Source organism: Frieseomelitta varia, unplaced genomic scaffold, assembly GCF_011392965.1.
Source record: "Frieseomelitta varia isolate USP_RPSP 00005682 unplaced genomic scaffold, Fvar_1.2 scaffold_870, whole genome shotgun sequence".
NCBI lineage: Eukaryota > Metazoa > Arthropoda > Insecta > Hymenoptera > Apidae > Frieseomelitta > Frieseomelitta varia.
Window position 1 is genome coordinate 130,751 of NW_025110668.1, and position 15,587 is coordinate 146,337.

At 38.6% G+C, this 15,587-nt stretch overlaps 1 protein-coding gene across 12 annotated transcripts in view; it reads left to right on the forward strand.

Annotated features, from left to right (window-relative positions):
* LOC122536768 (sodium bicarbonate cotransporter 3) overlaps positions 1-15,587 on the forward strand; it is a 37,386-nt gene that overhangs the window by 9,764 nt on the left and 12,035 nt on the right. For 3 of the 12 annotated variants that reach the window (XR_006308469.1, XM_043669425.1, XM_043669422.1), the window contains 7 exons: positions 6,407-6,528; positions 7,551-7,685; positions 9,763-9,828; positions 11,776-11,914; positions 12,027-12,246; positions 12,337-12,460; positions 13,070-13,246. Coding sequence is in view for 11 of the 12 variants with exons in the window: in XM_043669422.1 (XP_043525357.1) it covers positions 6,407-6,528; positions 7,551-7,685; positions 9,763-9,828; positions 11,776-11,914; positions 12,027-12,246; positions 12,337-12,460; positions 13,070-13,246 (983 nt within the window). In the remaining variant the exon portion in view is untranslated. Of the gene's footprint in view, positions 1-5,529; positions 5,683-6,406; positions 6,529-7,550; positions 7,686-9,762; positions 9,829-11,775; positions 11,915-12,026; positions 12,247-12,336; positions 12,461-13,069; positions 13,247-13,623; positions 13,687-15,472; positions 15,578-15,587 lie in introns of those variants that run through there. The other 9 variants (XM_043669433.1, XM_043669423.1, XM_043669426.1 and 6 more) reach the window with 9 other exon arrangements.

Genomic DNA, 15,587 nt, shown 5'->3' on the forward strand with positions numbered 1-15,587 from the left:
ATTTAATCCTGCGAAATGTTACGTTTGTCATATAACTCGGAGGTTGGTTATGTCAAAGGTCGTGAATTGAAGTGATGGATGTTTTCGGTAGAGATTTACTCTTTAAACTTTAGTTACATAACTTTGGAATTTTCATATATTCTTGTATATCTCTAGTAGTTTGTAAATTTCAGGAATTTCTTTGTTAAAACGTCTCTAAAAGTTTACAAGATTTATCATATATTTATCATATATTTTTCATTAGTATTTTTCATTATTTATCATATATTTATCATATAGTTTAGTGGTTTCGTTATAAAATTTAATTATTTTTCTTGTCAAACCGATATTTACAACTATTAATAGTTTTTTCTCCTACTATTAAAATGAAAGCTGTAGTTAATATACTTATATAATCATTACATATACATACATACATACATATACATGTACAATCTAGAAAAATTTAACGATTTTTACGGTCAAACCGATATTTACAGCTATTAATAATTTCTGTTCCTACTATAAAAATGAAAGCTGTAGTTAATATGATACTTAATATATCTTTCTTTCGTATGCAAAAATATATATAATGTATAATAATATAATCTATGTTTCATATATACAAATGTATATATATTAGTACCTAGTCTATTTTTAATTAGTTTCTTCTGACAATTTTCGAATATTTTTGTTTATTTATTAATTTGAAATTTGCCTTTGTTTAACGATGATTTCAACGACAATCGAAGTCTTCGAGGGTGACACTTTCGTTCGTCCTACTCCGATTTCGTAATACATTCGTTTTCTCTCTCTGTGTCTTTTTCGGCTGCGCTTTGCACAACATACATATTTTCCAGGATTCTTGTCGCGCAGATGCCAAAGATGAGGTCAGACGCGCATATAAGCAAAACTTCTAAGTAATAAACGTGTTGTAATCCTCGGTTCTCTCTTACATTTCGTATACTTAGCTGGTCTAAAAGTTGCTCAACGCGTGCCACACTGACTCATCCGAGATTCCTCATCGAGACACCAAGCAATTTAACTCGAGACAATTCCTATCAATCGTCGGTCCGCTTTATCCTCGTACTCGGTACTATTTTCTTCTTTGAAATAATTTCTTCACTTTACATTTGTTTTACGAACACCACTGCCGATTAGTGTGACGAATGTTCAAATTCGTTTAAATATTGATATTATAATTCGATCAAACGAAATCGGTGAAAATAAAATCGACGAGTCGTTCGTTTCTGAAATTCAATTGATCAGAGTTTGATCTCCAAATTGAAGATCTACGATCTGGACTTTCCATTGATTTATTTAACATCGCGCGAGAAGAAGGAAAACGTCGTATTACCGAGTAGAATTAAATTGTACGAAATACTATAGCATTTCCGTTTATTCCTTAGATCGGTGTCAACCATGTTGCCCTCGCGGTGTCAATTACGTTACACGTGTTGCACCGTGGCAATTGTGTTTCAGTATCGTTCTGGATTCTCTTTTCCGCCGTATCCGAGCCGATTAACACGATGACACGTTTCATTTTTCTCACTTTGCTTCCAGCTGGAACGTCCAACACGTTCCGTTGTCTATTTTTCTGCATCTCTTTCTTCGCGGTTGCGAAACCTCGCGCGGCGACATACACACATACGCACGTATAGCGTGTCTCTGTATTCGAAAAGAAGCGAGTCACTTTGCGTGGAATTCCTTCCCCGGACGCTGTTCGCTTGGTTTCGTACCGTAATTGATGCGAAGCACGTGCTTTCAGTGTTTGTCACGTGGTCGTGATCGCGTAGATCACCAGCCGCAAGTTTCCCGCAATTCGTGCAAGAATCGCATGATTTACCAACGAGTGGATTTATCGTTCGACCGCGTGATTAGATACTTCTCCAACGCGCATTTCTTTGTTAATCGCTTTATTGTTTCCAAACGATCCTTTGAAATAATAAAGCGCGCAATTGATTTTCACAATATTTGCTCTTTGTCGTTCTTTCATCTTGGCTGCGTGTTCCCTCGTTGGAAGAATATTAACAATCACGTTCGAAAGATAGTTTTGTCACGTTTGTGATTGAAAATTTAATCGAAGTTGGATAGGATGTTAAAATACAATTGAATAGAAATTGATATTCCATGTTCCATATGTATTAGAATGTTATATAACGCAGAATATTTATTTATCCAAATATACTTTGCACGGAGCGGAATATTATTCAAATCGGTTAGGCATTAAATCGGGTAAAGTGTCATTAAAATTACCGCGAAAAGTCCAAAGGTTCGACAAGCAATTTTTCATGAATTTTAAATAGCGTAGAGGGTTTTTAAATATTTGTTATGTTCCTATTTAGGTATATAGATTCATGCGTACAAAAAAAANTTCAATGAAAGCATTTTTAACTTGTTATATGTTTAAAGTGGTTACATCCATTTTTTTTTTTTTTTTTTTTTTCTAAATATATGAAATAATGAAATTTCAAAATGTCTATGGTTCGAATACTTTCGTGAGCCATTGTATACTCGTGTTTTGAGGTAATTTAATCAGGCAAACGAGCAGAGAAACCGGTTGCGAATAGTTAATTGCGTATCTTCGTTTGACGATTGTATTTAAATGCAACTTGCGTCCGCGATAATCGTTTTATCGTATTTACATACATATGTTGGAAAATGTCACGGAGTTTTGCGATGACCGAGTGATTCATAACCGCGTAATACTTAGACTGAGGATTTCTGTGCTAACTCATATTAACTCACGATACGATTGAAAAAATAAAAACATTCAATAGAAAATATTAATATACGAGATGTTATAGAAACTTAGAATACAGAATTTTTAATATTTTATATCATTTCTCGCATTTGTATAATTTATGTAATTTCTAAAATTTCCTACAAATTTACGATTTATTAAAATCCACAGTTTATTTGTTACTGAACTATTAAAATTCATGCAGATTTATTTATCCTAACAAGCAGAGATTGGCAACTCTCTTGTATAGTATAATTAGTAAAATTTTGGGCATTCACGTTTATTCTGCGTTTCTTTCATTCTCCGTGATGAAACATTTTCAAATTGAGCAATTTATGATAAAACTTAAATTGCTACGTTCCTCGAACTCAATTATATGCTTCAACTTATTTTCCCCGAGAACTCAACTTTTCCATTCGAGAATATCGTTTATTGGACTAGTACTAAAACACACATAAAATGCACATGGTAAATATGGAATAATCGATTGCATTTCTGCACTATGTTCTTTCGCGACCAACTGTTGTAACATGTATACGTCCTCACGTGCTTTTTAATAGCCTTTTAGCCGTTGCATCCGTTGCTCACAAATGAATTTCCTCGTTATTTTTACAACGACATTAAAGCGATTTATTACTTTTCCTCGATACACGAGAAAAAAAATGGAAAATAAGTGATCAACAGATGGAAAAATACGTATGAAATGTGCGTTTATGACCTAAAAATACAACGTGCAAAAATATGTAAAATACGTAGCAGATGAAGCGAATTCTTTTATATTCATAAAAATGTAAAACGATATAAACGTGCGCGATCTGGCCGTCGAACGACTTTTCCATCGTAAAACCGAAATTGTGTAGAAATGTCGTGCAGGATGGATTGTTAAGTTTTTTTGTCTGTAACGTTTATAAATTCTCGTTTAATATTTTTTTTTTTTTCTCCAGTATCATCATCTCTGTTACAGTTATCACCATTAACTGGTTTGGCATAGCAAACACAGAATCCACACGGCTAGAGGAGCCGCGATTTTATGAGATACATCTGCGCGACACAAACCCGGCGAACCTGCTCCGGAAATAACAATCAAGCCTGCGCCTGTAATCGCACGTGTCGATTATACACATCGCGTGACAGCTATTAGCAATTCACCATTCAATTATTGCCTACGTTAAAATTTACGTGACAGCTAATGATATGCGATTTTTTTTTTTTTTACTTCGGCTCGTTAACAAGTGTCGTCAGCTCGATAACAAGAGTTCCTTTAAGGAACACCGGATGTCACGCGTTTTCACCTACCATCACGAAAATCACACGTCGCAGTGTGAACACGAAACACGAGAGGCAAGTAAAGTGGATCGCATGTGGCAGAAATGCATGGAACTCCCTCTCATTGTTTCGCAAATGCGTGGTCGAGCACTATTATCAACGCAGCTTCTCGTAATACGTACATAATTAAAAAACGCGACCAAGTATGAACCCTGAGGAACGATCTGACAGGAATGATCTCTCGTGAGTCTGCGTTTCCTCATTTATTTCATGTCTGTGGGGAAGAAAGAAGTAAACAGAATTAGAATTATTGATGATTGAAGTGTAAGACTTGTATCAGAGAAATTTATGTGAAAAATAGGGAAACGTTTATAACGCAACAGAAAGAATACAACCTCTTACAGTGGAGTGTCTTATAAAGTAAAATGCTTGTAATGATATAATATGTCACAACGAACAGAGGAGAAACAGAATTGATAAATTTATAAGTACAATTTTTAAATTTAAACATTAGTATAAAAATCAATTTATAATACAAATATATTTGTATGTTATTGTTCTTACATAGATGTATCTTATAACAAACGAATTATAATTATTTATATGATTTTATGAAATTATATACACCTATGAATCTATTAGATTTTCTTAAAAAAATTAAAAATTAATCACTGACCATATTAGTATTAAAAATAATAACATGAAATAATACTATTCTAAGTAACAATTTTTAAATGAGCTGGAAAAAAAGTTTAACTCGTCAGAAAAATTATTGGCTAAATTGCAAGTTCTGAACGATACGAATAAATCTGAGGAAGTAATATAATAAGTGAAATAGCTGAGGCTGTCTAACGTGATGCATAGTTGCATTAAAATTCAATTAACCCCTTATCTTATAAAGTCGTACTCGTGGGACAAGATTATGATTCAATTTCGAAGGAAAAGCGAATTGCGATCCTGCGAAATTTCAATTGTCACTTTAAATTTTAAGTTTCTCTCACGTTGAACATTAACAAGTATAATGCTTTAATATTTACAACAATAACATTAATTTCAATAAGTAACGCTTGTCGAAGATGCTCGAAAAGAAAATCATGAGACAAAGATGGTTGAAAAGGAGGAGATATAGAAAGAAAAGATTAATTTAATTTGACATAAAATCCGCGATACACGAACATTGACATTTCGAGGTTTTTAATTCGCAAGCCACGACGTCTACGGTTTTTCGAGCAACACTGTGTTATTCGATGGTTAGACCGAACGTCTTCGTGTTTGACGCAGGATAAACATTTCGTGGAAAAGTGTAACGCGCAAAGATTCGATAAAAAATAAGCGAGAAGATAAAAAGGATGCGTGCGTGCTCGCGCGGCGACACGAACAACGTACTTCCCGTCGAGGAAGTTTAATTATTATAAAATCGCGTGTGCATCGCCGGTAACAGCCGTGGCAGACGGCCGTGCCCGCATTATTTCGCAATCCCACGCGCGTTTCTCCTTCATGAACGTCGCTGAAAGATGAGAATTCGGGGGAACGATTTACACGTTATCGGTCACTCTCTCGCGAAGAGTCGTGTATTCGAGCGCCGCCAGTGCTACCGACGAGTCGTTATCGCGTTCACGCGGATTCCGCTTCGATAACGAGCCGACAGAAAATTTCTTTTTTCCAACGTGTCGCTGCCATTGCGACCGGCCAAGGTAAATCGTTCGCGAGGGACCAAGACTACTGAGTAAGGTGTCCAAATTTCATCTCCCCAGCGAGATAATTTCGCATCAAAGACAAAATCAATTTTTCAGTCTGAAGAAATTAATATAATCACTTTGAACTCTTAGTAGAGACTCTGTCAATTTTCGTGATCAATTCATATTTCAGAAATGAAATAAAAAATATATATATGGATATGTGAAAGAAAGTATTCTCCAACTGAATGATGAAGAGAGTGTTCCCAATTTCGTCTCCCCGTCGGTTCTAGTAGTAAAAATGTTAAAAGAATTTCATAGTCGTCTTTTGTATCTTTTAAAACATGTTTTATTATGAAAATAATGCTTTCAGTGATTTTACGAAGATAATTTCCTACTTTGCGATGTAAATACATGATACAAATTAGACACGAAACCATTTTTGAACGTTAATTGTCAATTCTAATCAACTAAGTGACAGCACGAGTTACTGAAACATCATTTATATATTAAACAAACTCACAAAAGAATAAAACTCTATAAACGACGAATTCATTTAATTTTTGCCATCAACAGATTTATTTAGCAATAGAGACTGACCAGGGGATGAAATTTGGGTTCGTTGCCGTAATCGGAACGAACAGTCTGTCCCTCGAGAAACTTCACCGAATGATTTTGCCAAGAATCCTCATCACCATAATCATTTGATGGTTTCACCTGTGCGTTCGATTTATTTTTTTAGACCGTGGATGCAGCCGGGTGGAGGTGGCGCGGCCCACGCAGGTGGGACAGGTGACGACGAGGCTCCGAAAGATCCCGGTGTTCGGATCACTCATCAATCTTACACCGAAAAAGACTACGAAGGTATCGATATCACTTCCGTTTTCATTCTCATCGTCTGAAAAGAGGCTTTCGTCGATCCTCTAAAGTTACTTTTCGCACTTTTACGTCCCCTGTACGATTTAATCAGGCCGACGATGGCTGCTGTTCGCGCGTAGGTCAGCCGGACTGATCTACACAGATCTGGCTTCGGTGTTTGCTCATAGAACGCGTTGCCGGTGCTTCGAAAATCGTTATTTCGTTCAGCAATGTCGTTCAACATCGGGCCCCCGAGGTCACCTGTCCCGGTCTTGCGATCTTGAACCGTCGACATTCTACAGACGATCGAATCGATTCGGATTATCTCGGCGAACTCGTAGCTGTTTACGTTGACTAACGCAGATTGGATTCTCGAATGCGGGTCAATTTGATTCTTAGTAACAAGAGCTAGAAAGATGGAAATTATTGCTCAAAATATTATGTAATAAATAATTATAAACATAATTTTACGTACAATTTGCCGTTCCGTGTAATAAATATTATACGTGTGCAATGTCGCATATAGATGTATAATTGTGTTACAGTAATAACATTATTACATACATGAGTATTTAATAAGAAATAATAATACACATGCATTATTTAATATTTATTTGTGCGTAAACTTACTAACGTACGTGTCGTTTTGCGTTACATTTACCATCGGTAAATCATTGGCTCAATGTAGCAACGTGAACGTTCGTTTCTTACAGCTCAGAAACAGCGAAACGAGAATTATTCAGAGTCAAAGTGACCCTGCAGCCGCCGAGCGAGGGTTAAGAAACGTCGGGTCGTGTCGAAAGAAGCAACCTGACGACAAAGGTGTGTCGGTCGACGGTCAAAGATGCATGTGCATAGGGGAGACACCTCGAGTGTCCTCGACCGATGGAAAAAAGATCGCGAATGAATTTCTCTCTCTGCCGGGAGAGTTCGATAGAATGTTTTTATTACCGATAATCATCACAGGAACGTCGCGGCACGTCGATTCGAGAGCCACTGACGCCGAGCCTGCTTTCATCTGCTTCCAGGTCACAGAGCGCACACGGTGTATGTGGGCGTGCATCTGCCAGGCGAAAGGAGACACCGTCGCCATCACAAGCACCATCATTCCCAACGTCAAACGTACAGTGCCGATAAGGAGAATGTCGACAACGATAGGCCCAGTAAGTTCTTTCTCCTTTGCTCGCGTTTCTGCTTCGCACATACATATGTAGGCAACCTACCCTCGTTTGTTTTTCACCCTACGTTCGATCTTATCCCGCGTCGCAGACCTCAATTGTTCCGGATCGTCTATTTATCGGATCGAGCAAAAGGGCTGGCCTTGTTTTTTTTTTTTTTTCTTTCTTTCCTTCCCTCGCGTCTAACGTTTCCCCTATGTGGTCGGTTAACTCGTAGAATTCCACGCCCGTCGTTTCGGTAAAACGATCGATCGGTTAACGCACTCTGTCTCGAAACCGAGAGAGAACCAATATAATCTCGTCTGGTCCGATTCCGACACACATGTATATACGCGTGTGTGTGTTTTCCAATGGGTAAAGGGCAACCGACGTTCTCCGGCGTAATCGATAACCACCGCGAATAGAAACGGTAGACAAATGTCCTTTGTAGGTCACGAATTTTCGAGGCTAAAGTAGTACTCCACGCTTTCTACGCCGTGCTCGGTTAATCGTTCTCGTGCGGCTTCGAAGAGATCCACTCGTGTGCCGACGAACGAAAGCCACTCGAAGCGGTGATACGAAGAGCTGGAAACTTCACAGCAACTTCTTGGCTCCGAAACGTTCGCGTTAAGATGGCCGAAACGTCGTCTGAAAAAGTTGTTCGCGCGGCCATTGTCGCGAATGAGAAATGAGACTGCCAAATGATGCTGAAACGAGCTGAAACTCTTTCGAACGGTGTACGCGCCCGTCCAACAAACGGATCGTAACACTTTGAGAACTATCGGGATGGTTTCCATTAGCGGCGTCGCGTCAAGTAGCTACCGTAGAAACGACCGTGTAAACGTTCCACGGTATGTTACACTTTGCGGCGTTATTGAACGGTATGTGGCAACCAGCCAACCACTTGTCACGACTTCTCCGGCTGTTCACCCTACCTTTGGCACATCGGATGCAAAAGGGTGACCGATATCGAGGCCCGACAAGGGCTTTCCAACCCTTCTCTCGGGTGGTACACCGCAGCCAGTCCTTACGAGAAGGATACGTAGGAGAAAACGTTGACAATAGATTTCTACGGCGAATAATTAAATTTAGATGAATTAGATAATTACGAGTTGAAAAATAGGACGCATTATTCTAATCGATTTAGGCTTTAGCAGGAATTGAGAATCATTAAAGAGATTTGCCAACCTGGGAACAGAATCCAATTATCCTAGCTTTGATAGTAGTATAAACCTAAAGAAAGGTAGACTTTCTAAAGCGGGCGTTTGTCTTAAATTTTTGTAATAGAGAAATGTAATCTCTGTCAGATGTCTATAAAAGACATCTATAAAAAGAAATACATAAAATGTCTGAAATATAACATTTATTCGATAACATTCGATGAGTGAAACAAATCTTTGATTAGATTCTATCTCTTCAGCGGAAGGCAAAACATGGGACATATAATAATAATAAAAGAATGTATAAAATATTCAAAGTATGACACTTGTTCCAACAGGCGATTGAATCGAATCTCTAATTAGATTCGATTCCTTTGTTCGTTTAGTTGCACGTATACATCCGTGGTCCAACAATAATGAATCATTGATCTAGAAACGCGCAATCGTCTCGAATGTGACGATCGCAGTTCCACGATCCACAGCTTAATCCACTCGTCCCGAAAAATAAAAAAAAAATAAAAAACAGATTTATCTACGTATTCATTGGATAAGTCTACGATTTTTTTGCCTGACACGGTCGTTTAATCTCCGTTGACGTGAACGACTCGCGTCTCCTTCCCCGCCGCTCCATCATCCGTGTGACCTGCAATCGGCATTTTTAATTTCGTCCGGGATGAAGCTATTTGCGTCGCAGGCGTTCGGCTCTGAATATCAACCGAGCTAGCTGCAAGGTAATTTCTCGTTAATTCGAGGAGGTGGCCACGTGGCGAGGTCGAGGAAGCCATGGCGCGGAAGCTTTTTACACGATGTAAAATGCCGGGTCATCGTGAAACACCGACGTATGCGAAAATAGTAATCGGGTGGAATTTTTCATTGCACGTCGGACTAACGTCAATGATTGTTGTGTATCGTTGACGTTTCAGGACAATTGCTGATGACTCGAAGGAGTCGACTATCTAGTATCTGCGACCCCGACGGCGAGATGATACGTAAGCTGCAACACACGTAACAGAATTCTCTATGTATTCACGGACACACTTGTCAAGAGACCATTCGTACGTGAGGATCACGACGGCTCGAAAAAACAACGTCGTTCCCCTAAAATTTTAGCATTTGATACCCAATCGATATTTCTCCAATTGATGAGAGAAGTGATGGAGGAGAAAGGAGGCAGCGATTTAATTTAACACGGGGGGCGATTGCCACGCGAAAATACGAACGGAATTTTTGTAAAATAAAACGGCGTTACAATAAAAGCACGACGAATCATTCATTTCCTGGTATCCAGGTATTAATGATTTATTGTTAATTTAAAATCGTCTCGTCGGAGATATTATTTTTAAAATTCTGAAATATTTATTAACAGAATAATAGGACGGTCGTTCCGATAGTTTTGAAATACAAAATTTTAAAAATTCTGAAATAGCTATATCATCCGGTTTAATTCTAAAACAATCTACAGTATTTTTCATTGTTATTCATATTGTTTAAAATTTTTTCGTCGATGATAGGTAGACAGATTTCAGTTATTTAAAAATATCTATCTGGGAACAAGAATATCGCGTTGCAGTCAATGTGTTTAAAGAAATGACGAAGAGCAGTTCTATCCATAGGATTTTGTCAAGGCTAGCAACAGCAATTTGGCGGATAATTACGTTCGATTAGAACTTGTATACCTCGCGTTGTAGTATGATCCAACTCGAAGGAGATTAATATTTATCAGATGAAATCGTTCTCGTATACGATCGAATGATTCACATCTCGCCGCTGCATTGTTTATTGCGGTTACATAAAAGAGCGTTGCATTCATTAGCGTGACGCGACTGCGGATTATCTTCACGTCGTGCGTATTATTCCGCGAACCGAACATCATTGAATTTTCTTACGATGAAAGGAAGGAAATGCATCTTATAACATGTATTTCAAATCGGACATACGAATGGTCTCGATAGATATTTTACGATGTGACACTCATGCCACACTATAGAACAGCTTGCAATTATTTCAAAAAAAAAAAAAAAAAGAAAATTGAGGAAAAGATGTTACTGTTTTCATACGTGTTTTTCGTTTCTGACACTTCTTTTTAAGCGTGTGCATGCGTCATTATGCACGCATTACTTGCGTTGGTTATTCTGCACTGCTCGACTTGGTCCACCATACTTTTATCAAAGTAACGAGTTGCTCTTTGACTGCCTCGCACTTTCAGAGGCAAATTGTTCAACACTTTCCTTTTCAGAGTTCTACGTTTCACATTTTTTTCTCTTGTTACTTAGCGTGGTGTATGCACAATATTCTTTCGTTCTTTCTATTACAAACAATTCGCTTTAATTGGCTGAAGATATCGTTCACTGCGCTCACAAAATACAAGTTTCAAAGTCCATTCGATAGTCATTCGAAGATGGTTCAAGGTCATGTCAGGATCAGTGCCATCCAGAAATCATTTCACCGTATCAATCTCATTTCAGTTTATAATCATCTCGAGGTCGTGCACAGGTCATTTATATTTCATAGCGATATTCACTTGAAGTTCGTTTCAAAGTTATCTGAATTCGAAAATGAAATTAATTCCAAATCATTTGGCTAGATCGTTCCAATCAAGATCACTCGAGATCATTCAAAGATCACTGAGCTTCATTTCTATCCAGACTTTAAATCTCGACGTTTCAGTAATTCAAAATCATTTGACAACCGCTCTATGATTACTCGAAGCCATTCAAAGATCACTCGACGTCATCTCAATCGACTTTAAACCACGTTGCAAGTAGTTCAGTCAAGCATCTCGACATGCGACGTTCTGTCAGACGTTTACCCTCTTTCTCTGTTTTATATATATTATACATATATATATATATACGTATATGTATACAAGACGTTCCGTTTGTCCTGTTGCCAAGTGAAAAAGACCGGTGTTTTACGAGACGCGTGTGAAATTGCAGTTACACCGCCAGCCCAGAGGGTGCAGTTCATCCTGGGCGAGGAAGTCGGGGACGATGCACACGAGTCGCATCCTCTCTTCTCCGAAATGGAGGAGCTCGTCAGGGACGGCGACGAGATGGAATGGAAGGAAACGGCCAGGTAATCTTCGACTCCTTGTTTGACTTCTATTCTCGACGATGAGACGAAGTCGTCGCTTCACCCTCGACAGAGACAGACACATATAATATTTATCTTGACATTTTCCATCAAGGTGGATCAAGTTCGAGGAAGACGTGGAAGAGGGTGGAAATAGGTGGAGCAAACCTCACGTAGCGACTCTCTCGTTACACGCTCTGTTCGAGCTGAGGAGCCTGCTGTTAAATGGAACTGTGATGTTGGACATGGAGGCGGCCAGTTTGGAGCAAATCACCGATCTGGTTCTCGACAACATGATCAACAAGGGCTCCCTGCCGATCGAAGCCAGGGAAAAGGTATAGACGGAGGGTCGTGACTCTCTTCCCGTGTTTTATCAAACGCTTTCGGTCAGAAGTTTGAATGAGAAAGTTGTTTGAAACATACAGGTGAGGGAAGCTCTTCTGGTGAGGCACCGGCATCAACACGAGAGACGCAAAGACAACAACATGTCCAGGCTACCTATCATCAGATCGTTGGCCGAGATAGGTCGAAATCATTCCTCTTCGAAGAGTAAGTCTGTCATGTTAAAATTTCATTGCGTGTTAAATAATTCGATATCGTTTGAGAACAATGAATATGATTGGTTAACTCATTGAGCAACAATTTAAAAAGATTCCAAAAATATACAGATACGTGTACAATCATATTTATATTTTATTATTATTATATTAATGATGTTAATCAGTTTTTTATATTTCATAAAACAGAACATGTGATAAAAAAAAAATATGAAACGAGCTCCAATATTGAAAAGTAGAAATTGATTGAAATAGACTTAAATACGTAAATGAGATGTTTCGTCCTCAATGTGTCAACCATTTTACGATCTTACGATCTTAAATGACAAGTGGTCCCTCGATTATCCCAATTCAATCAAGCATATCTCCCTAGTTTAAGTTCTATTTGTTTGTACCTTTCCCTTTGCACAACGTTACATTACAATTTTTGAATAATTACCTGTTGTTATTTGTTCACTCGTTAATATGCCAAAGTTCAACAAGAATCGGACAAACGTAAATGGTACGTGACCCCAGTAGTCGGAAATATCCGGCGGACACCACGCACCGTCCAGAGTTTACCTCGCGCACTAAACGCGTGCAAAACGCTCGGCATTTTCAGATTTCAACTGTACATGTGGTTTGCATGCGTTGTTGACGTCAGATTTACAGGAGCGTCGCGACGCTAGGGACGCCTACGCGCCCTCCGTCGCTCGCAGCAGCAGTTGCCCAAATTCGAACACTGCTCTGCTCTCGAAAGAGGCGAAAGATCTGAAAGGACCGTACCTTCTAGTTCCAGGTATAATTACATAGGCCAGCCATTCCTAGGCAGCCTCCCCGATCGCCTTGGGTCACGGTGCTTTCGCAGCTTTCTACGTTCTCCCGTTCTCATTATCCAACAACCCCTTGCGCGCGTGTGTGTGTGTGTGTGTGTGTGTGTATGTGTATGTGTGTACTTACAAACAATTTCAACCTACTAATGAACGTCAACCTTTGCCCACGAACAATTCGTATGGACGTGCAGCCGAGACTCGATTCAGTTACCGTTCTGTGTAAACGATCTAGTACGATCTAACAGCAACGCGTGTACGTGGACAAACAAGTCCATCGGTGCATTGCCCGACTCGTCTCGTGGTACATGTCAACATTCACGCTTGTTTCTTATTTTTCAATCAGACGAATTCGGCATTCCCCACGTGGTCGGATTCACAACATGGTTCGCGATGTGTCAACTAAAAGGTTAGATTGTCAGGTGGTTATTGTTCTTATAAATTTTAATCGGTAGAGCACAAAGTCAGTGTCTTTCGTTCTCTCGTTTCTCTTGGCAATTCTCTCTTTCTTTTCTCTCTCTCTCTCTCTCTCTCTTTCTGTCTCTCTTTCTTTTCTCACTCTCTCTTTGTATATATTATAGAACCGTAATAACAATAACGATCTAATGTTTCTCGATTAAGAACGTCGATTACGCATCACCCACTATCCTTCTCTCTATCAACTTCTCAGTGTTTTACAGTAGCTAAGTATTTGCACGGAGAGGATTTATTATCGATCGGAAAGCGCGAAAGCAAATCCGGATGGACGCTCGCGTCTGATGAATGCCGGACGTTACTACTGCCGACCGTGACACGCCACACGGCACGGATACGAAGGCAATCCAAGCGATTCTTTTCACGATTCTCACGAGGTAGAAGCGATACAAAGGAAGTGCACGCTCGCGGGAACGCGTAGGTGAACCTTCGCAGTACTAATCGCGAGGCATGATCTCTCTAATTGTATAATATGCACGTGACTCAACGTATACACTTCAACTACTCGATATCATACTTTGTACTACTAACTGTACCACACACACTTTTAATCGACTAACTCTCTGTATTTTCAGCGTTCCAACTAATCTTCCTTCCCTTTCTTTCGCAATGCGAACAACTTTCGATTATTTTTTCCCCTTAAACGATAAGTATAATTGAAATGTCGCGAACGAGTTGCGCCTGCGAACTATTTGGAACTTGGACTATCCTGAGTCGAAAAATGAATACAGGTCGCAAATTTCTATGTGTAATTACCAAACAAAAAGTTGTAGTCTTTTTGGAATGTACAAACTTGTTTTTCAAGTCAAAATATTATAAAATTATAAGTATATCGCTGCAAAAAACTAGAAAGTTCCTTTTGATTTGTACGTAAGAACATATTATCTAAAATGTAGTGTACGATCTTAGTATCAATTAATTAAAGTCAATTTTGATTAGAAAGAACTTCAAACTGTTACCATATCTCAAACAATTTAAATTTTTTGAAATCCCTATATCTCTATTTGTAAATCAATAGGAACTTTTATTTCAAATCAATAGATTCTTTACAACAATGGTAATCAAAACTCGATCTGGAAAGTGAGATTTATAGAAAATTAAAACTTATTGAGAATCTCAAAGTAACATTTATACAGTTCAAAAACGTTGGATCTTTTCGTTTAGCATTACCAAAGGAAAAATATTCACAAAGCTTTACTTTAGGTCATCCTGTAAATAATGTTAGTTTTTTTACTTTAATTTCTAGTGCAAAAAAATTAATTGCTACAACCCTTTCCCATTTTTCAATTAACTTTTTATTAAGCAATTTCTTTCTAATTAAAAAATCATTCAACGTGGATTTTGCATCAAAATAGATTTATAATCTGTTGGTGAAAAATCAATTCAGTACGATAACTACGGTAAAAATTCTAGGTTAATATTTTTAATATTTAGTTTGTAGTATGACGGAAGTACTGTCGTGACGGAATAAAATTTCTTTACAATTCAATCTTTAGTTAAAATAAATTACATGCAAACAAGATGTGCATGTTTATATAAAATGAGACAGGAAACAATATTATTTATAGGATGACCAATTTTTGTCAACCCTTGGTAAGTTCCACGCGCAATCGTTCGCGAAACAAGTAGTGTATTGAGTAAAAATGGGACTTCCTTGCTCCTTGGTTCCTTCCTCTGTAAATAAAGGACGACCCTGGTGTGTGTTTCATGCTCATTTTTAGTGGAGGAATCGAATTCCGCCCCGGCGATCGCCGGCGCAACAAGTCACGGCAGTGGGCCAACGCTGAATGCCGGTAGCCGCTTCCTTGCCATACCCGGTAACCCCGGTAAACTGCT